This window comes from Phaethon aethereus, assembly GCF_964289735.1.
Source record: "Phaethon aethereus genome assembly, chromosome: 3".
NCBI classification, from domain to species: domain Eukaryota; kingdom Metazoa; phylum Chordata; class Aves; order Phaethontiformes; family Phaethontidae; genus Phaethon; species Phaethon aethereus.
This window is the reverse complement of record NC_138576.1, coordinates 120,923,563-120,948,963: the sequence shown is the minus strand read 5'-3', so window position 1 is coordinate 120,948,963 and position 25,401 is coordinate 120,923,563. Positions and strand designations below refer to the sequence as shown.

Sequence of the window (25,401 nt, the reverse complement as noted above, 5' to 3'; positions counted from 1 at the left end):
GCGCGCCACCCCCCCCCCCCCCCGCCAAATCTTCCCCCCGCTTTCAAAGAACCAAGCACAGCAACAACTTACCCTCCCAACTACCTACTCCCCCACACTCCTTCCCTCCCCCTCTCGCCCCGCCGCCATTTTGTACACCCCTCCTCTCCCTTCCCTCCCCTGGCTCCCTCGCTGACGTCACGACTTCGCCCCGCCCCCGCGAGGGCGGTGCTCGGCGCGGCGGGTGCCCGGATGTGGGAAGCTCCGCCCCCGCTGCCGAGCTTTAGCGCCGCTCGCGCCCCCTCCCTCATTCCCTGTGCGCCGTTGCGGGTCAGCGCGAGCCACTGCCGCAGTGAGGGGAGCGGGAGCCGGCGGTAGCGGCGGGCCCGGGGCGCGGCGGACGGCGGCGACGCCGAACACGCACGGTGTAGGCCAGGGCTCGGTGGATTCAGCTGCGGGGGAGACGCCTGACGCTCGCCCGCCGCCATGGTGAGGACCCTCCCTCGCTTCCCTTCCCTGCAGAGCCCCCTGGCTCCCGCCCCGCCGGAATATTCCAGACCTGGGCTGGGCCGCGGGGGTGGGGGGCGAGGTAATGGCCCCGCGGCCCGGCCCGACGGCCGCTCCGCCTCGCTGCTGCTGCCCTGCCTCTGACCCGTCTCCTCCGCCTCCCGCCCCCGAGCCGTCCACGTCCTCCCGCGGGCGAGCGCCTCTCTGGGCTTCCCCCTCCCTCTGGGCTGCCGCTGTGGCCGCCCCGCGCCTCTCCCCAGGGGCAGGCACGTCCCCGCGCTTCCCCTCCGCCGCCCACGGCCCCCGCCTCGCCCCCGTGCGCCCGCTGCCTCCCCGCCTACTCCCTCCGCCGCCTCCCCCCGCCCCGGCAGCGCTCATCGGGCTCGGCCCTTCCCTTCCTCCCCCTCGCCTCACTCTCCGGTACCCCTTCACCTCACCCCCACTCCCCTTCCCCTCGGTCCGGGGGTTCGCGGTCCCCGGCCTGCGCTTCATCTGTTTTCCAGATGTATCAGCAGCGCCCTAAGCAAGCCTGGCATTTTGGTAGCGATGGTCTTGTGGGGGTGGCTTTGCAATCTCGATAGGGTTTCCCTCCGCCCCGGCCTTGGTGCAGCAGCATTTTTCTGTTCATGTGCAGACCGGAAAGCTATGATGCACGTAGCCCATGACAGGGAGACAGGCTGGAGAATGTATACTTTCATTGGTCTGGCTTTAGAAAGCTGACCTTTCGAATACTATAGGCATGTGGGGTTTGAGATTGCAGGAAGAAGGTATGCCATATGTCCAGGTGTGTGTATTTGAGTTGCTCTGTTTTTTAAATTATGACCATTTAAATTTCCCTTTTACTGCCGTAAAATAAACCCGGAGATACAGTATGGAGTCCTGTAGTATTTTACGTCGACACTAGGGGTGTCTCCTGCTTTTCACCGCTGCCAAGAAATCAACGCCCTTTTTTAATAAACATTTATTTTAGCCTAAATTATCCAGTACCCTGGCTGCAGGAAGACTCTGGCAGTATTTTGTCTTTACAGCTGGAGAAATAGAAGTGACTTAAACTTTTTCGTTCTTAACCCTTTAAGAGCAAGGCCAGCTGTTTATCACATTTCACATTAGACCTCACAAGGCTTGGGAGCTGAAAATGGGTTTCCTTTTGGTTTTAAGCAGGAGATCGTAGCCTTTCTTTTAAAAATTAAAGTTGTAGCAGAAGGTGATGTGCCATGCTCAGGCTATCTTTGCGTGTACACTTTAGTGTATGTTAGATGTGCATTTGGAGAAATACTTTGAAATATATTAAGGTTTGGTTTCAGTTGGGAGCTAAACCAATGTGTTTACTTAATGCCTTCACATGCAGCCCTGGAGTATGTGAAGACTGTGAGAAAAGAAAGCTCATATTTTGAGAGCAAGGTATTAATGAAGCCAAGACTTAAAGAAAAAAGTTATGATTAGAAATTACACCATGGTTTCTATACTGCTAATTGCTGTGAATATATAGATGAACAGTGATCATCTTGCAACAGTTGTGCTCATACTGCTGCTAGTTGTGTCTTCCGTGAAAATTTTGTTCTCAAAGACTTGCCTGATGAGATATGCTAATATGCATAAAAATAAAGAAAATATTATTTAACCATGATGCCCATGTGTGTTAGTGACCTGTAATGAACCTAGCTTTCATGTATGATTAACTTTGATTATTTTTTCCTCCATTCTGTTGTAACTAAAACCTGTCCTAGCATCTTTTTGATGGTATAATCATGTTAATTATTACTTTGTGACTTCTTGAACAGTATTTGCATATGATCAGCTGCAATGTGTAAATGCAGATGCTGGGGAAAAAAGGGATATTATCTCTACCAGTAAAGGTGTTTGCTCACATAAGCAGTAACAACACCAGGCGAGTTTTCACAGTAGCTGTATCATGCTGGTTCTGATAACACCTGGTCTTTTATGTGCCTTGTAGTCTGAAAACCAAGCTAAAACTAAATAGCTGATAAATATTAAAAAGATTTCATTTAAGTTGATATTCTTTTTACTGTCATTACACTGTGGATGTTTTCCCTGAAAGAGTTCGCTTTTAGTGAAGTAGAGTGGACTTTATTTCAACCTTGACTTTATTAGAATACAACAATTCTTTTTCATGGTTTGGAGTAATGTTTCTTTTATGTTCTTATAGGACCAGTGAGCTGACAGTTACAGTGAAGAGAGAGGTGAACATATTGTTCTGTTCGTAGTAGGTAGCTTAAGATAAAACATAAACATCTAGTGAGTCAAAGAATATAGTTCTGGATGTTTTGGTATAGCCAGTTCTAAAATAATCTATGAGGCAGAGCATAAGATGATGAGTCGGTTACATAATGCTAGAAGTAATGTTGATATGCTATTTCTGTCAGAGTTGACTTAGCAAGTTTTTTGTATGAGTAGTATTTTGTAGGAAAAGGTAAGTAGCACAGATAGATGTTATTAAACAATGCTGATTTTGGATAGATAAACTGTGTTTTCTTGGGATGGTCTGCGTTCCGGTTCACTATAGGACAGAAGACACAGAATTCCAACGCAGTCACTCAAACTATGTTACGTAGTGCACCTATCTTCCTAGCTAGACTCTATTCAGTTGTTTTGACTTGCTTGAGTAGTGGTGCTTCTGGTTCATTTTCTCCAGCTGAAGCTGATCTAACAGTGTTTCTAAATTACTGAAGCCAAGAACCACCAAAACATTTTTTTGCAATAAAACAAAAGAAACCCAGAAGACTGTCTTGAATCATTATTTACTATTTAGCAGGGAGAGTGTTGAATAAGTTGGTTCTTAGCTGAAGAAAAAAACTAGTTATTCCATTACCAAATCATAATTTCACTGCTATCATTACAAACATCTGAATAGTCAGTTGAGTTTTGTAACAGGTGGCAGGAACTGGGAGGCACTCACATGGTCTGTCTTCTGTCTTACAGCCTACTGGTGGTCTTCTGCCACAGGTGGAGTAACTGGTCTAGGATTCAAACTGTGAAGCTCATGTGTAGGTCTTAAGAAGTAGGCTTATTTAAGCCAGCTTGTGTAATAAAAGATTTTACTTTGGAAGTAATTTTCAGAGGCATAGTTTAGAGGCCAATTTGAATATGCAAGTTTTTACTTAACTCTGTGATCTACAAAGGAAGACACATCCTGTTGATGGAGAAGGAAAGAAACTTTTGAAAATGGAGTTCTATTTTTTTGCTATTTCTGCAATAGAAGTAGAATTCTGTCTTTAAATGGTTCAACTATTAATTTAACAATAGGGAGGAATGGAAATTGAGTAGTTTAAGGGAAGATGGTTTGTGGCGGGCATGCCTCAGGAACTTCAGAGTATTCATCTTCTAAGGCATCTGACTTGGCACTAAAATTAAAGTTTTAAGGGAGTGAGATTAATAACATCTAAAATACTTTTTTCATATCTTTAAGGAGATGGGACTATCTTCTGTCAATCAGTGCCAGAAAAGCAGGCTTCAGTAATTCTGGTATTTCTGGCAAAACAAGTGAGGCAGAAAGGCACATTTTAGTGCCAAGACATTTCTTGGTCTGCGGCCTCCTCATTTCCCTCATTTTTCTATGTCAGAAAGACGTACAAAAAGTTGTTAAGGGGTATCCAGGCTACTATAAGAAAGTTATTCATCAGTTTTGATTGACATAATACGTATTTTCAAGAAGAAATTAATCTAGCAATGAAGATATTACAGCTTTCTTGCATCTAGATGTTGAATCAGTGCTTACCTGGCAGTGTTGCAGAAGGAGTAGCACTTTTTAATTGTAGGTATGCTTAATAGTATTTTTCTACTGTAATTCATAAATTACACTTGCATAAGAATTTACAACACTGCTTTGATTTCCCTGCTAGTGAAAGAATTCTTTTGCTTTTTCTCTCCTTTTTTACTGCCTGTGTTTGGCTGAGTTCTGTTAGATAAAATTGTATCATCTTCTAAAATGTTGCAAGTCTGAATGGCAGTTGAGGATGTAACTGTTAAGACTTTGGTTTAGTTATATGAAATGGTGACCAAAAATTCTGTTCATAGGAAAAACTTTTTTTGTAATTTGGGCTAATAAATGACTTCTTGAAAGCAATTTGCTCTTTATTTCCTTGACCCTCCTCTTTCCTCTCAAGCCTGTTCTCCCTGCTCTGGGTAGTATCATTTGTGAATTTCTAATGGAAAGAAAAATTACATTGCACTGTTCTTTGTCCCTAAATGAATTGGCTGCTAATCAACACATTTCCCTGTTTTCCATCCTTCTGGCCTATTTGTTTTTCTCTTTTTCCTAAGTTTGCTTATTCCTGTGTGTTTCCTACAGAAGGACCATGAAGGCAAAGAGGGCTGGCTGTTCCTGTGCTTCCTATGTGATAGTTCTTTTCCAGAATCATGATCAGAAATAGGAAGGTGCTGCTGTGTGATGTCCTTGTCAACGATCAAAATCCTCTGCTTCTGGAGAAGCAAGCACTGTGAGGATGGGGGAGTAAAGATTGAAGTCATAGGGAAGGGGTGATGAGAGGCATGGATCTATATCAAAAGAGAGGAGTGAAAAGTGCTTATCCTTAAAGGTTACGCAGTCGGAACCTTATATTCTTAGAATATAAGAAAATAAGTATCTTGTTTTACTTGCATGCCCCTGCTAATTAAAACAGAAAAAAGTTGGAACTCCTGGAAACTGTAAGACTTCTATTGGCTGACTTGATTATATAAATTACTTAAACGTGTTCTTTTTTTGCCACAAAGACTAAGAGATTACCTGGTTGGGCTGGTAAATATTGTCCTTGATCAACAAATGAAAAAGGTTGATGTTGTGGTGGGGTAATAACTTATCTAAGACCTTTTTTATTGTTTAGAAGTTAACACCAGCATGTGATGTCAGAAATGGATAATGTGTTTGTAGCTCTGAAAATAAGAAGCCTAAATCAAATTAACTGCTACGAATGTTGAGGTTTTGGGGCTGATGAATTATTGGAGTTAGAATGCAGCCACAAGAAAACTTGCTGTACTCTGTCCATTTGGCTTAAGGCATGTGATAGTGCACTGGCCATATGCTACCTTCTTTCAGTATCTTTGTAGCGTTATGTTAGCCACTTAGAGTTAGCCACTATTTTTTGGAGATCAGACCTGGAAATGGGCCTTTTATATCCCATAAAAGCTATTAAGTTTCTTAGATGTCAGTGGCCTAAAGTAATCTTGACACCAGCAGTTTGAGAAAGATCTTCTACAAAGATTGCCTTAGTGTGCTGAATGAAGTGGGACAGACTTGGATATGGACCAATATCTTTTAATCTGGAATAGATAGATCTTTCAGTATACCAGTTCAAGCAGTTTTCACTGCTGTTTCCCTGGATCAATGATCAGGGAGCTTAAATGACTTGAAAGTCATGATTTCATAATGATTTAAGTACAAGACTGGAAGCAATATCTTTTGCTTGATGTATGATGTAGCTAGATTATTTTGGTCACAGTGTGAAATACTGTATTTCCTTAGTAATATTGCATATCCAAGATAAGTTTAACCAGGGTTGAACTTAAACTATGGCCTGTCTTTCTGTTAGCTCTGTTCTATATAATTTGAATGGCAAAAGTCTGTGGAGAGGGTTTCTTTTTTTTAGAGTTTCAGGTGTGTCTAAGAATAAAACCCACATCTTTCAAGTGAAGTAATTTTTTGGAGTGACACTTCTTTTAAATGGGAAAATTTTAATCTTGGCATTTTACATAGCTTTCTAAATGTGTAACTTGAAAATTTTAATTTGGTAACTATACTTTATTAGGCCTTTTCCACAGATAAAGACCATTAAAATGTTTTATATATTGCTTTTAGATCGTACCTAGCACAGCCACAAGCACATTGCCGCTTTACCTGCTTTGGAAAACTATGTAGATGGTGCAAAAGAGGCTGGAGACTATATCTGACTTGCTTGTAACTTGTCAGTCAGTTGTCACTGCTATTGATACTCAGTTCCACAACTAAGGAAGAATCCCTAGTGATGTAAATGATAATGTTGAAGGCATGCAAGGAGTGAAGCTGGGGGTATTTAGTCTCTGTGAGCAGGTAACAAGTGCAACCTTGAGGGAAGGAATAAGATAATCACAAAAGAAACACAGCTACTCAACCTTGAGTGAACTATCCTAATTAACATCTGATTATCATATAATATGCATAATAGAAACCTGCCCCTGGATGGGGGGAACCCCCTCCTCACAAAAGCCCCTTCCTCACTGAGCATGCCTAGAGAGAAAGGAGGCCGCTGTGGCTTTAAGTGGAGACGAGGATGGTGAGAACCAAGGGGAACAAGGGTAACGGAGCCAACTTTTAAAAAAAATACTGATAACTGAGTGTATAAATATTTTCTGTCTGTTAACTGAGGTGTGCTAGCTTCGTGGGCCTCCCACCTAGCACCCAGCTCTGCGCAGATTTGGAATTAAAGCAAATACCTCGGCTCTGCGTGTGTTTTTCGGCTCTCTGCACACCGGGTGGAAGAACCCATATTTGGGACAACAATAATCCTTAACTGTGTTAAAGAAGTCTCAGAAACCCTTTAAATGCTTTGGATTAAAGGACAGCATTGCTCATGAACTGCCAATAAAAATATTGGCTTCCAAGTTGTAAACAGGTTATGCCAGTTAATACACTCAGGTGAATATTTGTGAAGTCTGTGTTGATGAAAACAAACAGCAAACTGTTTAAAGCGAAGAACCGGAACTCTCCCAGTAAGCTGATACTGTGCCTATTTTAAAAAACTTATGCAGTCAGCTTGAAGTTCACAAACACTTCATATCATTGTCTAAGTGAAGTAAAGTAGAAATTTCAAAATGTAGCAAGACATTCGTTAAAGAACTTCAGTCAGAATTTGGGAGGGGCAGGAGTGGGAGGCATGGGGTACCTGATAGGAAGCCAGGGTTAGTATGTTTCTGGGAAGAAACCCAGTTACTGGAAAAGTGTCTTCAGCTGCAATTCTCACAAGAATATAATGTTAGGATCATCTTTAAATGCTGTGGGACTTCTTTTCTTCCTCTGTGACAAATATGGAGGCTTTTTACTATTTATTTTAAGCAGCTGGAAACTTTGGGAATTAAGACCTTAGCTACAGTACTCCTCTCTTTCTACCCCTTCTGTTGTCACTCTGTGAATAGCTCCTCTGTGTACATTTATCAGATAGTTGGAGTTTTTTGTAATAGGTAGTAAAAGACAGAATGACTTGTTTCACTGCTGACTCTGTTAAGTTCTGAATAGCATCACTGAAGTTGAAAGAAGTCACTTGAATTCCCTCTACTCAATGATACCATGGCTAGCAGAGAGGACTTCAAAATGAGGGGGTTTTTAAATAAGCTCCATGGATATGACTTTAGGCTTGAGCTTATGAAGGAGAACTCATGTACTTGGTAGGCATGATGACTGAAGAGCTTTTTCAGTGTTGTGTATGTAATTATGTTCCCTTGGGGAAGTTTTATTTGGTATTGAGCCACTGCTTAACGGGCTTAGCACCTTTTGGTATCTGAGCAGTCATGGGTCAGTTTTGTTGGTAGCACTGAAGGAACACTTCACAGATTTCACAGATAAAAGCTTGGTTGCATGTAGATCTGCTGAAGAGCCTAGAAAAAAAAATTGTGATTAACAGAACTTCTAAACACCGATAATAAGAAATGCCATATGAATAAATAGACTTGATTTTTATTTAAGTGGACTATTTTAGTACACTCTAACCACAGTTGTTCATAGAGGGTATCTAGTAAAATACCTGTTCCCTACTTACACTTTTTCAGGGTTTCTTTTAAAGATGGTGTTAGTTTTCCTGAAGCATTTTATTCAAAACTCTTAAGTTTGGTTATTTTAGTGATAAGAATAAAGGATTTACATTGAGTACTGCTGGTGTTTTTTTATTTCAGGTAGTGCATTGAAAAATCAGATTAGTGACAAATGTAATTTATAAAATATGAAAGGTTAGTAAATTTGAATCTTGTGCAACTCTAGTGTCAGTGCAGCTGAGTTTGGCACAGTTCAAGTCTGAGAAATTCTCTTTTGAAAGGCCTTGAAAAAATGAGCTAGAAGGTGTCGAAATTCTCTTGGTGAGAAAACAAAGTCGCATGAGTAAAGGGTCTAAAATTGAGGGGAAGTAGAAGATGGTGGTTTAAGATTTGGGCATTGTATGTAATGATGTAAAGTACTGTAATGCTCTATAGTAGGGGTCAGAGCAGCTAAAGATTACAGAAAAATTGGGAGGAGATGGTTTGAGAGGGTGATTTTTAGCAATAGTTTTTATCTTGGCTACTTTCTCAGAGGTGTTTAGCATGTGTGCAGTGTCATAAATGTTCTGTGAAGTCAATCCATGTTACCCAACATCTCACAAAGAGCAGTTAAAACACTTCAAAGTTAGAAGTGTTCTTTGATTTGCAGTTCATATTACACCCTGCCTTTAAGGTTTGCAAGCAGTAAAATTTTGGAAGTATAGTCTATGAAAAGATAAGATGGGAAGTGGCAAAAGGTGTTAGCCTGTGGTTCTGTGGGCAAATTGTGTATACATGGACAGTTGTGCCAGTCTTTGGGGGATGGATGCAGTTATTTGTACTGTTCCTTGGACTAGGATGACTATTTTTGGTTTGTGAGCCTCAAGAGCAACTTGTAATTATTACTGGAAGTCACTGGGGCTCTGCAGGGGTGCATCTACTTGACTTATTTTGGGACCTGTGAACCCCATAAATAGCAGTAATTTTTCTAATGCTGCTTTGTGTGTACTTTTATGCTTGCTTTTATGTACATTTACAACTTACAGCTCTTCAGGACAGCTGTTTTTAATTGTATTAATAAGCTTTGATTTTCTGACAGGAATCTTTTCTTTAGCAAGTGCTATGAATCTTCTACCATAAATAATGCTAACATCTATAAGTAAATGAGATTTTGGATAATTCTTTAAACATTTTACATATATTTGTTTATAAGCTACTGAAACTGGATTGGAATTCTAATTTAATCTTTTGAGTACCCTTTTATTAGCTTGTGGCAAAAGTGCTAGATGTCTCTATTTGAATGTTAAATATTTGCATTCCTGTACATAAATAAAGCAAGTCAGTTCCTGCCCTGAAGAACTTAACCAAAAATATTCTGTCTTTTTAATTGCATTTGAATGTTACTTCATATAACTAACTCCTGAATGGACATCACCTCAGCATTGTGATTAAAAAAAAAAGAGTCAGTATTTTCTCCATGGCACAGGTTATATAAAGAAAACTGTTTCAAGATCTTGGAATATTCCATAGCAGTGAAAACCTTAACTGAAAGCAGTGTGGTGTTTTTCTGTGTTTTACTATGTTTCATTTTGCTTTCCTTTGATTGGGAAGTCTATGGTAATGATAATTGGAAGACTTTGGAAATTTGCAGTGTATCTTTTTCAGAAAATAAATTCCTGATTTGCTGGAAATTCTAAGTATTCACTTAGAATGGAAGCTGGTAATGCCTGGAAGACCTCTTTAAAGTTTTGTAAAATTCTTGGTATTTTAATTATAATGGTTTTGATCTCTCTGTATTGGATCACAGTGTTGGTAGGGCCTGTTTTCAAACCATATGACTCATCGTTATTGAATTCTTCATGAGTCCTTGAGTGGCATAAACTAAACCAGAACTTGTTGGAATGACTCAATAGCTGACAGCTGTAAGTTCTGATGAAGTTATTTTTCTTTTGGGGGGAAAAAAACCAAAACCTAAGTATTAAGGTTAGTGTTAACTATTAGAGATGGCTAAGAATACTGGAATACAGTCTCTTTTTTTGCAGATTCTGTATCTGTGTAACAATTCCTCTTCAGCATAGTCTGCTGCTTCTTTCATTTGTACATGTTGCCCAGTTTTGCATCTCTGCCTGTTCTTGTCAGTTCGTGAAGTCAAATCCCACTTTTGAACTATCTTTTCTGTTTTCTGATACATGTCCTTTAAACAAATTCTTTGCAATGTTCTCCAGGCTCTTTTGTGATAGATCATGAAAGACATTTTAGTATTGTCTACTCTTCCTTTGTGATCTTCTTTGATGTACTGTTTCCACTTTCTCTCTTCTTGTTGGCCAGCCATAAGACACTTACTTCCCTTCTTTCAAACTCAGATTTCCCTTTTCCACACTAAATGGTATTAAACTGTTTGAGTTTCTTAAATGGGAAGAAGGGCTCCTGACAGCATCTACTTAATGCAGCTTGTTTCTGTGCTCTTATACCATTTGATCAATATGTACTATACAAGTGTTGTATATTGACCTGTGTGACTTTCCTCAAACTTCTAAGGCCTTGTGGCATAGCCTATGTGAATTGGTGATATTCTCTGAATTGGTACTTAAACTTCCTGGCTCAAGAATGTTCAACTTTTAAACTGTTAGTAGACTGTTACATGCAGTAGAGCTGCATCAGCTTTCTTCTTCCTCTGGGCCTTCTTAGATCCATTTAAAAATACCTGTTCCCGAAGCTTTAACCTTTGCAGTTAACTCATTACTGAGTACACTGTTAAAATCTAAAAACTTAGGATAATCAGTTCATAGAGAAGGATGCTCTGGTCACATTGTTCTTGAGTATATACAGCCTTTCTGTGAATAGAGAATTATATTCAACTGTAGTATAGTCTTTTACAGTAAGTACTGTAATACTATTATATGATGCAGTATAATCTGTTGTCTTCATTTCTAGAATGTATCTTTGCTATTTTCTTTTCCCTCTACAGATACCACTTGCAGCAGTACAGTGAAACTGCTATGTCTAAGCCCCCTGAAAAAAAATGAAGCCTTCTAAACTTACTTTCTAACTGATACTGATCTCCTATTCTTCGCCTGCACAAGTCGGTGAACGTTTTGTGGCAAGGGAACTTTACCAAATACGTTGGGAACAAATACATTACCTTCTGTGTTTGTTGGTTGCTGTTGGAGGATAACATGCTCCATTTCATTTTCAGCTAGGTTCTCATCTTTCGTATTTGCCTTAGCCTGATACATCTATGAGCTGTACCTGATCAGTCAGAAGCAGTCCTGTAGCCATTTCTTGCAGGAGTCTGGGAGGAGGTTTGTTTTCTCTACTGGGGGTTCTGTGACTATTATAACTCCTTTTCTGCTTTTGGAAAACTCGCTGCAAAGAGAAGTATTATGACTCCTTTCCAATGCTCATAGCGTTGTTGAAGAGTAGTAGTGTGGAACTGATGTAATGATTATCAGTTTTCTTCCTGCTTGTAGAGTTAGGGCTTTCAGTGTTACATCTGATCATCTTGGTACAAGCAAAATCAGGAAGCTCAGAAACTTCAGAAGACTGGGCCACCCTTAGTTTTACTAGCTTTTTTGTATTTGGTGTGTCACAAATCATACTTTTAAGAGGCAGAGTTTTTGATTCTACAGATGTTGATAACACTTGCCTTTAGCTTTTTGAAAACTACTCCAAAAATAAGTTTAAATTTGCAAGCATGGTAACAAGTACTATACCTTTAAGTGACAGTAATTTCCACAACATACATGTTTAAAAACCAATGCAGAGAAGAAAGCCTACCTTTCACACCCCTCATCAATCCAGTAGCAAGACTGCTTGACTGGAGGTATTATAGAGAATATAATTTTTTTACTGTTTCTGTTAGTTTTGGAGGGAAGTATTGACCTGCCAGTTAACTTAGTGGAGTTTTTACTGGGATTGTTCTAGAGAGCTGTTTGCTGAAGCGCCCTGTTTTTTTCTGGTTTTAAAGTACCTGGAAGTGCTAAGAATTAAATTGGCGTAATTGAAAGCAGCCTCCTGAGAGTGTGTGTGTGTATATATATATGTCTCAAATTATATTTCAGTATGGCTTTAGATCAAGTTAATATCTTATTGTAAAGTAACTGTCTGTTCTTATTTTTATGTAGGTCAGCCAGTGGTTAATTCTCAGTTTTGCTGGACCACTGTTCTATTGCTTTGTGTTGGAGTGAGAGTCTTGAACCTTGTCTGTTTTCTGGGAAGGTACTTCGGACAAAAACTGTTTTATCTCCAGATTATTGTGGAGAAAGGGAGAAGCTGAAGGAGCTTTAATTGCCTGCTAAATATTTTACCTGTAAAATGGGTATTTTCACTCTTGCAGGGTAGTTCTGTGTTTCTTCATTTGATGGACTATAAGATGCTAAGCAGTAGCTTAACTATAATCTGTTTTAATTACTAGTGAAAACTGTGAGGTTGCTTATAGTCCCTCCAGGTTCTCCATGATGCTTGCATACTTTGACTTAATGTTGAGAATGAAGTTTTGTTTTCTGTGTTCTATATGCTACTTTATTTTGCCAAATCTGAAGTTGTTCTTTCACACAACTACATACACAATTTACTGTTGGTTGTTGCATGGATTTTCTATGTTCATATTCATGAGTGAAGGGAAAACATTCCTTTTTATTAATCAAATAATTAAATCAGAGAAGATTATAAATAGCTGACATTCAATTTATATCCATTACCGTCCCTAAGAACAAGATCAACATGATATGCTTTTGGTTTTTTTCCCTTTAGTATCCCCTCAAATGTAAGGTCTCTATGATTTTGGAGGAATTAATGGTCTATTTGACATGCTACTTGTTGTCACTTCTTTGTTATTAAGGTCTTGACCCTTAACTCTGGTAATCCTGTGATACCTTAGTCACTTGTTATAATCTTCAGTAAAGTTTTGTTTTGTCCCATACTGTTTATTATAAGCTTTTGCACTATATATGTACAAACAAAATCACTGCTTTTGAAATGCTCTCCAAAACTTTTCAACTCTACTTTTGCTATGTGTAAATATTTGTGGGTTTTTTTTGTGTATTTTTTTAAGTTTGTCATTAAATGTGTCTTGCCTTGAAATCTTCTCTGTATCTTCTGCCTTGTTTTGTACTTGGATTACAAGTTTTCCAGTTGGACAGCATGGTCTTTGTCAATGTAACAGCACAGTCATGGGGTGGATTGGTTGGGAAACTTTATTGCAAGTTATCTTTAAAGTTGGGAAAGAAGGCTATTGTGGTCTTTTTAGTGAAGAGAGTTGAATAAACTTGAGTGAAGAGGCTTGCATAGTAAACCTAGTAAGAGGTTTTGTAGGTGAAACCAATATGTTAACACAAGTGAAACAATTAGTGTCTTGCAAATATTTTTATGACTCCTCTAGAAGGCAATGGAGGACCAACCTGTCTCACCCCGAAGACTTCCTAATATGAACTATTAATTGCATCAGAACTTAATTTGATTTAATGATGACAGAACTTTATTGTTCCCCTACTAAAGGTTCAGACTCTTTCTGGGAAACTCCTTTCCTTGGCTTTTAGCAAGTTCATTATTCATTTATGCACTTAAAATTACAGGGTTCTGAGAATTTTCAAGAGTGATGCAAGCTTTGGAAATGCCAGCTCTGTAGTGATTGTGTAAGTAGCCTGGGTTGTTGCCTCAAGAGTAGTAGCTGGGAACTGCCAAAAGTGAAATTGTCTAATAGCACACAGGGAATCATACCTTAGCTGATAAAGTTAATGCTTTTGTTCCTGTGGCTGTTTTTTTCTCCAGTTTTATTTGCAGATTGCAATGCTTATCCAAGTTTTTGCAATGGGAGATCTTGTTATTTTGTGTGAGATTTTGTGGTTTCTTGTACATATGAGGTTCTGATTTCCTTCAAATGACAAGACTTCTTAGTTTTCTAAATGTGGCACAATGTTTTCTCTGCCTCGCCTTGTTTTAAAAATGGCACTGTGTTTGTCTCTAGCACTGTTAGTTATCTACCTGACATACTGCAAAATCTGTCAGGGAGGACATAAAATAGAGCAGAAAACTTGAATTTTAACACACATTACAGATGCAACAATGGAGTTAAGTTTAAAGCACTCCAGTTATCCTTTAGGTTTTTATTATGTCTACGTCAAACTTATGTAAGATAACTTCTGGTGATAGACACGTATCTAGTGAATGGTATTATCAATGCTAACTGTACAGTCTGGCTTGGTGGCTCCTTTTCTCCTCCAAATTCAGGAAAAGAACTTTGCAGTAAAACTCTTTTCCATCTATGATCATGCTTTATTAGGCAGTTTTACCAACCGTTTTCTTTGGTGTTTCTACTGGGTCCTTATGTCTCATTCTCTTGTAGGTGACAATTTTTTTTCTTGGAGACACTTTTAGTTTATCTGCAGATGAGTAAATGCAGTGTTGTATGTATGTATAGATATGTGATTAAACCAAGTACTTTATCGTACCTTCAAGTTCAGCAAAAATCTAAACTTGCATGGTAGCTCTGCTGAGTTCAGATAGCAAAAGCTATGACATTTATGTATATGAATATAAATCATATAGTCCCTGCTATAACTGGACAGGCTTTACAGATTGCGTTTTGGTCCCGAGTACTTCTTTTTAAAATTCTAATGTTTTGAATTTGAAGTGGTTGTATTCTCTTTAAGTAGACACATTTTATTTCTATCTTTCCTTTAATAATGCAAAAGAGCATAGTAAAGATAAAGGCTGGATCCTCTTAAAATTATACTCTTGATTCCTTTAGTTTTCCTGTCTGGTAGAGGCTTTGGCAGCAGTAGCTCTCTCTAATTTCGGATTTGCTTCTTGCTTCATTGGTTTAGGGCTTCCCTGTGATATCCTAGAATAGCTACTTGACTGTGATGGCCTTAAGCCATTAATATCTCATTTTGGAGGAGACCCGTGGACAGTGGAGGATTTAAATAAAGCATAGCAGAAGTGACTGGCCAACTGCCAGCCAGAGGACAAGTGGCCTCCCTTAAAATGACTGACAGAGCTTGAGCAGAGCCATGACTGGATTAGATGGTGACTAAGGAGTAAACTGCAGGCTTTTCCTAAGACTTGTACAGTCTTTCTTGTCTTCTGCATCCTGAAGGGGGATGTGGTAGAACCTGATGTACATCTGAGGGAAGACTCTTCTGAAGAATCAGTTTCTTTTATTATGGACAAATTTAATAGATGTATCAAAAAATAAGGTTTTCATAATAAGACTTTTTCTTTTTTAAATGCGACAAACGGAATTATAACGCTTACTCTGCGTACTTGCAAGGAACAACAATGCCAGAATGCTCCAACAGTTTTAACCTGACTTGATCTCTACTGTAATCCCAAATCCAGCAATCCCCTTTGCCTTGGTTCATTATCTCTGATGTCTGCAATTTAAATGCTGTGTTGAAGAATTAGATATTAATCTTTTCTTGAGTTCCTTCAGTACTGAAGGTCACATAGTGTTTTCTTTAGAGGCAGGATTAACAAATTTAGGCTACTTTGGGGATAACAAAACTTGAAATCTTCCCCTTCTAAAGGTAAGTTAGAACAAGCTGTGTGTTTTGGTTTTTTGGATTGAGGTTTTGTTTTTTTTTTTTTGCCAGCAATGCTACAGAATGCTTGTAGCCTTCCTTGATGTTCGCTGTTGATTAGCATTCAGGTGAGATACTGAGTTAGAATATTAACAGCAGCTGTGAGACTTGTCCCTTGTACCTTTGTAGTTTCACCTTTGAGTTAGGATCATACATAAAAACGGAGCCTTGATACAAGTTCAGTGGTTTGTCAGGATTCTAGTAAACCTTCAAAGAAGCGTAACTGCAAGTGTTAGGCAGAAAGTTGTCATAGCTTCAAGGGATGATGATCAAACTCTTCAGCAGGTACAGACAAGAGCATAGTTCGTGCTCTAGTACCAGAATGGAGACTGTAACCAAGGTGGAATGGAAGAGTACGTTGGCAGGCTTACGTTGCTGATCTTAAACAGTTAGGTGGAGTTGTAAGACAAATGCTGAGGAGTTGTGGATGTATCATGCTAGGTAGTTGTGTCCCCTTGAAAATTGTGTCTGCCAAAAAATGGAAAATGCTCCACCTCCTCAAAGGAAACCATAAATTGATTGGACAGCAATGTATTAACTAAACATAACTGTAAGGTATTTAGTCCTCCATTTTCTCTAGCTCTTTTAGATTTTTTTTTTTTAAAGAGAAAAGATTGTTATATCTTCTGAAGCATTTTACACTTATTTCATTATCTGGGCCATTAAAAATATGCTTCTTAGCTTTTTCAACTCTTGTAGAATCAACATTTGGATAATATTTGTGTATGTGAATAAAAAGTAGAGGAGAACATGTTAGCAATCCCTTGGCAACTTGAAAAATTCAAGTTGAAAAATGTGTATATTTTTGCATTAAGGTATAAGAATTAGATAATAGCAGTTTTCAGTTTCTGTTTATTTCTTTGTAGCACACATTTGGTTTAGTGTCTTCAACATGAGAAGCTTCAAGTATTGGGTTTTTACTAGAATAAATAGCCTTCCTGCAACTTTTTTTCCTCATGCTTTATGGGTTTTCCCAATGACCAATAGTCATAGTTAGGAAAGCATGTGTCTCCCAAAAACACCTGGAGTAACTTAAAAGCAAGTTCAAGTGTAGGTTTTTAGTTTTGCTGTTTGTTGGGTTTTTTTAATATATTTAGGGTGCATCCTAAAACTTGGTGGGTGTCAAATCCATTCCTTATCTCTGTGTACCTAGGGAACTCTTAATTTTAACAACTTATAGGAAGTACTAACTAAATACCAAGATTTAAGGTCAGTACATCAGTTTCATAGTTTGCTTCTGTAGATGTATCTTGTGTTCAAAGGTCCAAGAGGAAATACTATAATGCATTGCTGTAATATGCACCTTATTTCTGTTTGACTAAAGAATTAAAGAAACAAATGGTGGATATTCTTCCATAAAAATAGTGTTAATTATTTTGCTGACATAACATTGTAAGATTTATTTCATAAAGACCATGTCCTGTGTTTCTGTCATGACCCACGCCATTCTGTGAATTCAATATATGATAGCAATTCTAGCCGTTGGAGTTTTGTTAATAATAAATATCAATTTTAATGGGAAGTTATACTCAAAGAAGAGCAGGAGAGCACAGCTCAAGTACCAACTGTATGCCTGAGTCCTCTACTGTCACACTTGTGGTCTGTGCTACTTACCTGGTACCATTACTGCTGCTTCTGTGTTTTTCTTCCTTGCCTTTTCTTTCCTTCCCCCCCCCCCCGTAATCCCTTGCTTTCCTGCATACTCTCTAGGAATTCATTGCTTGTTTGTAACCTGTTTAATTCCTTCTGTTGCGTATGTGGACAGCTGAATGTTCACTCCTAAGGGTAACAAGGTGCCCAGATTTGACAGTCCAAATGCCAGAAGTGAAATGAGATAGTTTCCAACTTTCAGGTACTATATTGGACTTCTGGACAGACAAGATGATGGCTATGAAATACGTGGCGGGACTCTTCCACAGCTTTGGTTACAAAAAATGAATGGGGCATAAACAAAGCTGAGGTTGTGGAAATTGTGTAATTGTGAAGGTTCAATAAATTGATCTCTTAGATACAGTTTGGAAGTGTTCTGTCTTAAACTGCTGTCATACTACTTTAGCTTCAGGATTAGAGGGGCAAGGAGTTAGGCTGCCCCCCAGAAGAGTGCATGGATTTGTTGATGGCCTGGAAAAATAACATAAGATTGGGGAGTGTAGTACAGCATACTGCTAGAAGATACTTAATTTTGGTACTTACTGAATGTGAGGTGGGTGTCAGGTATTTTTATGTATATCTTTAATTCTTTCTGTGGGTCATGATCTAGAAACCAGGTTGAAAATATGGGGTCAACAGTGAAATTGCCACTGCTCTTAAGTTGCTGGAACCTAGAGGTCTTCTAATTTAATGGCTTCTAATTTCTTGACTTCCCTTGATTCTTTTGCATCGCAATATCTGACTCAACATTAGTGTGATAAGAACGTCAGAGGTAGATTTATTCTCTTAGTATTTGAGTAGCAGTCTTGTGCTAGAGAGCCGCTAATTCAGAGGAGCTAGTATTTGGGGGAGTTGCACACTCTGTGCCTGGGATACTTTTATGCAAGGCAAGTACTTAGTATTTGCTTTGCATAAAACAATGTAAAAGTCAGCAAGTTGTTCTAAATGTTAATATCTAAATTTTGGCAGTTAGTCTGCACTATTATCAGCTCTTCAATTAGGTCCAGTTGTTTTCTGGAAACTGTGTTGCAATATCCCATTTTTTAAGTAGATTTCTTTTAGTGGCTGCAATGAAAAGCCTAAAAGGTGACTTAATCATTCGGAGTCAAACACAAATGCCAAATTCCCTGGCAATCTTATCTATGACATCTCCTTTACAAGTTTCCTTTTGTAATGTACAAATTAGATATTCCTATTAAATATACTGGAAGATAATCAGTAACAGGTTTTTCTTGATTCACAGGCTCCTCTCAGGCTAAGACACAACTTCTCTGTATTGAGTAGTTCGAGGGCGTGGTTTTTTTTCTAATCACATTTAACCGAAAAAGGCAAAGTATATTTAGACTGTTTCTGAATGGGGTAATGCAGGTGTTTTTCTTGCTGCTTTTTTTCCCCAGTCAAACACTATTCCTGTTTGTCTTGTTTTAAGCCGTATTTGTTGTGGTGTGTACAGAAACTTTGTCCATGTCATCTGTGCTCTGGTAAAATTCTTTTAGGCTTTAGTTGCTCCAGTAAGTTCCATATGAAATGTACAAATTGCACTAGGTGAGATCTTGCGTATTTTTCTGACAAATGGTTAATTCAGAAATTCAAATATTGAAGTAGCGTAAAGCCTCTGGATTTTATCTGAAATTCATTTTTAACAAATATTTAAACCACTGTGGATGTGTCTGTGTGGCATGTTCTATTCGTGCAAAAGTTTTTGCAGCCTCGATAACAAGTACCATCCTTTTTAATTTGCTACCTTGCCTGGTGATTGACGAAGAATACGGTGCCAACCTATGACAGCCAAAGCTCTAGTAACTTACTAAACAAGGGTCATTAAAAAAAAAAATCCCACAACAAAAAAACCCAAACAACCAAAAAAACCTCCCACACAAACCAAAACAAACTTCTGTTCACCAAGTTGGCGGTTCTTCATTGTTGAAGCATTATGAAAATGGCAATGCATGGAAAATGAACTTGGAGGACAAGGAAGAATTCTCTGCAACAGGTAATTTTCATTAATCGTTAATTTTGGTATGGTATGGAGAAGAATGAGAAAAGGTAGAGAAACATTTTGTGGGTTTGTGGAAGAAGGGTCTTTTGAGTAGGGCCTTTTTAAATGCTGACTGCCAGCCTCTGCCATCTTTCTTCTTAACACTCCCATTCTTTTCTAGTTGTAGTAGTGGCTGGCAGAAAACAGCTTTTTGTGTAACTTGAAGTTGATGATCTTGATAATGCCTAATTATGACCCCCAGCTGACATGGCTTGGTTAACTGTTTCACTTGCACACTGTAGTTTCTTTCTTGTTGTAATAAAGATAATTAACAATGTAGAAGGTGCCGGAGCAAATGTAGGAAGCACAACATACAGTCTGTTGACAAACCCCCCTGAGGTGCCCATGCATCAAAAACACAAATGCAGAAACATTAGTAATGTTCGTTTTCTGTGGGAAGCTTTGGTGCACAGGGGTAACAGCTGTCTGCAGTGTCGAGGCATTTGGCACATTGAAGACCACTTACAACAAGGATGAGCCTACTACGCTTCTTTCTATGTTGCTGCAGAAATCATAGTAAATCTTGGACAGCTACTCCTATACATGTATTAAATAGAACTTAGGAGACCACTTTCCACTTGTTGAATTAATTCATTGTCTGGCTATGCAAACAAATAAAAAACTTTGAAACAATATAACTTTTAAACTGTTCCAGAAGTTCATTAGTATTTGTAGTCCTTCGCACACCACCTTTTGGCTTGCTGGCATTTAAACATATTTTCTGCTTATATAAAAGCAGAAAACTAATTGAAGGCTGACACTGTAGTTTAAGTCTCTGAACTATTTACAAGATGTACATCGTGCAGAAAAGTAACATACTATCAAACAGATCTAGAAAGTGTATTCTGCTAATGTATGCTGAGGAACTGTTTTGCAGTCTTACTGTGTACAAGCTGTTTTGTATAAACAACTTCATCTAGTAATTTATATTTATATATATTTATATAAAAATGCTAATTTTGCTAATTGGAAATTTCCTTTTTTTATTTTCTATCCACAGTTCTTCATGTCTTTCACCAACAGGAAACTTGTCAAGATAATCGCCCTTAACTATCTTACATTGGAGGTGCACCTACAAAACTGATCTTAAGAAGGGAGAGCGATTAGTATTTGAAGTAACTGCTGAAGAAAGAGAAATCAAGAAACACATTTTTATGGATAATCTACAGAAGAAACAGAGATTAAAGTCCACTAGTAGTTTATCCTTAATCAGTAAAAAGGCACAGCTGGTGAAAGGAGAAAAGGAGAATAATTAGCAGATAGTAAAGTTACAAAGAACATTTTTATTCTTAAAGGAACAAACTACATGTGATATGAACTTTTGAAATACTTTAGTGACATGTTTTTACTTGTCTCTAGAGAACTGATATTTCTGCAGTATTCAGAATTTGGTCAGTGTTCTGTTACTAGACTCTGGACTGTTCCTTGATCTAAAATTATTTCTGTCTTCAAGTCATGATTTTGCTGCTGTTTAACCAGGAGTTAACTTAGAGGGATCTAACAGCATTCAAGAAAATTTCAAGACTGTTCTAAAAGATAAGGCTATTCAAAATATCCGTAGCATTCCAGCCGCATGTTCTAATTGTGTAACTTGAGAGAAAAGAGTTGAATTCTGGCAATACTGTAGTGATACCCAGATGCAGCTGAGAAAAGCGTGATTTATACTAGGCATAGGTGTCAAGTACATCTGTTGTGGAGTGTTGATGCTGTACAAGCTGCATTTCTTCAACAAACCGTGTGTCACTCATTTCTAAATGTGCTAATACGATGTATTATGAGGGGATACTCTCACTTCATGTGAGGTGTGTTAAATATATATCTGGCAGGAAATACTGGTATTATAATGAGTTTTTTAACTTGGCAATCTTAAGAGTTTTATTGGAACCTTGATTTACTTGTACAAATCAACTTGTCTGCATCAGAGATGAAATGACATGCTATTTGGAGATTTTAGAGTGACTTGTCTTTTTAAATGAGTATCATCTTGAAACTATAAAATAAAAAAATATGTCAATGTAGGGTTATTCTGCTGAGTAAGGTTTATAATTATCTTTTGCAGTAACTGTCAAATTTTCTGTTAATACATTCAATCACAAAGTAATATTTTCCAGCATTCTTTAGAATCCCTGTGTTAAACTTTGGTAATTCTTTGCATTAAAACTGTACAGATGAAAACGTGTACATGATTTTTTTTTTCCTTTTCTTAAAAGGCTCATTTGATACTTCATGAAGTCTCATAGCTGTGCTTCCATCCCTGCTTTTTTCCCGCAACACATCAATGTATATGTAGCTCTAGACCTTCCGTTTACTCTCTACCTACATATTCTTAAACAGCAAGAAAATATTCAACTTAGCACTTGGGTTTCAGGGCTTATATTGTATCTCATACAGGGTGTACACATACTGATTGCATGTGGGGACAAATAAGTAACCTTTTTGTACTGCTGTTGAGAATACGATGAAAAATGCCTGCCCCCAGGACCAAATCATTAATCTTTGTTTCTAAGGACCAAGACTTTGGTATAGAGGAACACTTTTGTGCTTGGTCACAGCTGTGCAAATAGGAATCTTGGCATGAGTAGCATGAAAATGTCTTTGTACAAAAAGAAAATTTAAGATCTTTTTGAAACTTAGTAGACTTCTGGATTCTCCTGTGAAGATGAACACTCTGCACATCAGTAGCAGGTAACTACTTTTTGAAATACCTTATTTAAATACTATGTAGCAAATATTGAATAATCATGTAATTTTTACATTGTTACTTACTAGGTTTTTCTAATTTTTTTGTAGATAGTGAAGTTCCAGTCCTGGATAGGTAAGTATGCTTAACACTTCTTTTTAGCAGTAACTTGTTTCACAGAAAAACCAAGCTGAAGTTTATTTGCTTTTTTCTCTGCTCTCCAAATATCTTTTTAGGCTACTTCATGTAGATAACTTGATTATGGCTTAGCATGTGCGTTTAGATGCACAGTAAGACTCCTTATAAACATTACACTTCTCCAGTTCATGAACTGAAAAAAGTTGTTCCCATTTTTAATTTTTCCTGCTCAATTTTCAGAAGTATTTTATGCTGCTTTAGGCAGATTCATTTCAGTAGCCTGTACTAGACATTAACTTTTTCCCAACACCTAAACAAGGATTTAAGTGCCCAGAACAGTTTTCTAATGTAGTTCTGATTGTATATTTGTGTGTGCATGTGCATAAGTGCACTGGTTTTAATTCAACTTTCTCCTTTAATTTGCAGCCTTCCAGTCTGGTGTTTTTCTTGCCTCTTCACGACCTCGTGTCTTGAGCAGCCTAGCTGGATCCCCTGGTTCCTGTTTCTTCTTGTTTCAAAATTCTGCTTTCCTCCATTTTAAATCACCTACCCTTTTATATTCATAGACATACACTAGGCTTTTACTACCTGTTTTGGTCTTCACTTTTTTTTTTCTAAGACTTTGATGGGGTTCCATCCAAGACTTTCTATGTACACTGTTCTCCTGGCTTTCTTGCCACAATGGAATAAGTTTCGCTTGTAGAGTATCTCAGCTGTGCTTTTGAGGTTTTAGGGACCTGGTGGTCCTCGTCTATATTTCTGTTCTGCTACTTTTGTCTTGCTGTAAGTAGATATTGGGGAAGAAGTTAAGGCTGTATCTTTCACTGCTCTACTTACAAAGCAAACATAGTAACTTTTGAAATGAAGCAAGAGAACTTGTGAATTGTGGGGGATAAGCAAAATGAACGTGTTCTGGAGGTACAAACACCTCCCCGCCCCCGCCATCTTCTCTCAGACATGTTGAGATTCATGAGGTGTTTGTTCTGCGTTTTTCTGTCCTTATTAGCAAATGCAGTCACACGCTTCCAGACCAAATGTAATTCTTTTTTCCCCTTCTGTCAAATAATCTGTGTATTTCTCGCGAATTTTGTATAATTTTGGGGAGTCTTTCTGTGCGAGTGCTCAGCTGTGGAATCCGTTAAGCTCAACACAGTAAGAGAATCACTGCTGAATAGAATGTGTCTTAGGCTCATCTTAAGTATGTTTTGTTTTCTTGTATAAAACACTCCCTTAAAAATAATTTTTTTGAAGATGTTTGGTTATGAATCCCTTCAGTTATCTGGTCACTCCTTTGACTGATTAAAAAAAAATACTAAGCATGGGTGTATTGTGATCTTCTCTGGCTCAAAGTGAGGCATTTGGGGGAAAAAAATACCAACATTTAATTTTAGTGTCTTTTGGTGTTCATGTTGCAGTAGTTGCAGATCTCAGTATGTACAAATTCAAAGTGACTGTACCCGCAAAGTTTTAATTTTTCTTGCTATGACTGTGTTGTAGTGCAGCAAGGATTTAAAATCTTAGTTTAACTTTGCTTTCAGCTACAAAACAGGAACACATTAACATAGAACATATAAATGTAAAGCTGTTACATCTGAACTTCTGGTCATATAAACCACTTTTTTGCATCACTCTTCCTGTGTGAATCCTTTTTGGGGGGAGTGGGCAGGTGGCTCTGGGGAGAAAATACGCTGTGACTTTCTTATGCTAATTGAGTAAGGTCTGTGATGGTAATTCATAAGGACTTGTCTGTTTCAGTGTAATAAAATGCTAAAGCAGATTGTCAAGTCTTGAAATTAAATATTATTTTAACTGGACAAGTAGTGTTTGCACAATATACAAGCAGTGAGTTTGAGTTTTGGAGTTTGGAATATGGGATTGAAGTACTTACTGTATGGACTGCTGATATTTTTGTGGGAATTCTCATCAGAGGAGACCTCACAATGGTTTTATATTTCTTTGTATGTTTTGGTAACAGACCTATCCAAATAAAACACTGTCTGTGGCTGTTGGGTTTAAAAAAAATAAGTAGATATATATACACACTTTTAAATAACCATGTAACTTGTATTGCCCGAGATCTTTACAGTGCTGAAACTTAAAATAATTCCTCTATGCTAACTTGAGAATAATTACAACTTTGTTCCTTTTTTTGTGTTTCAGGGAAATGAGGCAAGCTACCCTTTGGAAATGTGCTCACACTGTAAGTTTTTTATAATTGCTACATTATAGAGAGGTTAATCTTATTTGGAGATCAATATGTACAGCTTTCATGTATGAATTTACTGCTTGAAAAATTACACTGTTCATATACAAATCAAAAGAGTAAAATTAAAACGGTGAAAGATTACCTTTGGAAAAAATAGAGCTTTTGCTGTTAGGTTGTAAAATCAAACATGAGTCCATCTTTAAAAAAAAAAAACACCTTACAGAGATTTTTTCAATTTTTCTATTAGAATACGAAACAAACTTATGATAGGTTTGATGTCTGTACACTGAAGCATTATAACTGGTAGTTCACCTGGTTGGGCTTCTCCATCAGTCCCAGTGCCAGCTCCTCAGAGGTGTGGAACAGCTTTTGGTGCAGTATGTGTGATGTTAGGAGTGAAGTATATTGCCTAAGCTACGTTTGCACTCTCAGAGGAAAAGAGAGGTTGAGGCTAAAAGAGCACTTTTTTTTTTCCTCGTGTATACTTGCAGCCAGGCATTTAGGTGAGAAGCTGCTTGGTGTTATTTGCTTTTGGCCACGTGAGCATAAAATTTGTATTTCCACCTCATGGGGTTAGGCTACCCTGTAAAAATAACAAAGTATTTCTTCCCTAAAGCTGACCAAAGAAAGGGTTGTCTTGTGAAGTGTCCCCATGGTATTATGCTAAGCATGCTTGTTTTTAAACTGTTTTTTTCCTTTAATGTTTTTCTTCAGCACTAAATCACGTGTAGACCTGTGTGTGTATGTATGGACTGCTTGATAAAATTCCTCATCTTCAGTGAATCAGATCTTGTTTTTAAACAGTATAATAAATTCTTCAAGGCAGGGACTGTTTTCTAACTTGCTTTCACCATGCTGGTTGTAACTGAACTCCAGCTCTCGTAAGTGGAATGGTAATATAAACTAA

At 38.1% G+C, this 25,401-nt stretch overlaps 1 protein-coding gene across 1 annotated transcript in view; it reads left to right on the top strand.

The window, feature by feature from the left end:
- Positions 1-1,225: 1,225 nt before the first annotated feature.
- The window catches only part of PPP3R1 (protein phosphatase 3 regulatory subunit B, alpha), a gene marked incomplete at both ends in the record, with an annotated part of 38,700 nt that continues 14,524 nt past the window's right edge, over positions 1,226-25,401 (top strand). Inside the window, 2 exons of the mRNA XM_081998626.1 lie at positions 1,226-1,270; positions 24,449-24,488. Of these exons, the coding sequence (XP_081854752.1) occupies positions 1,226-1,270; positions 24,449-24,488 (85 nt within the window). The remainder of the gene's footprint in view (positions 1,271-24,448; positions 24,489-25,401) is intronic.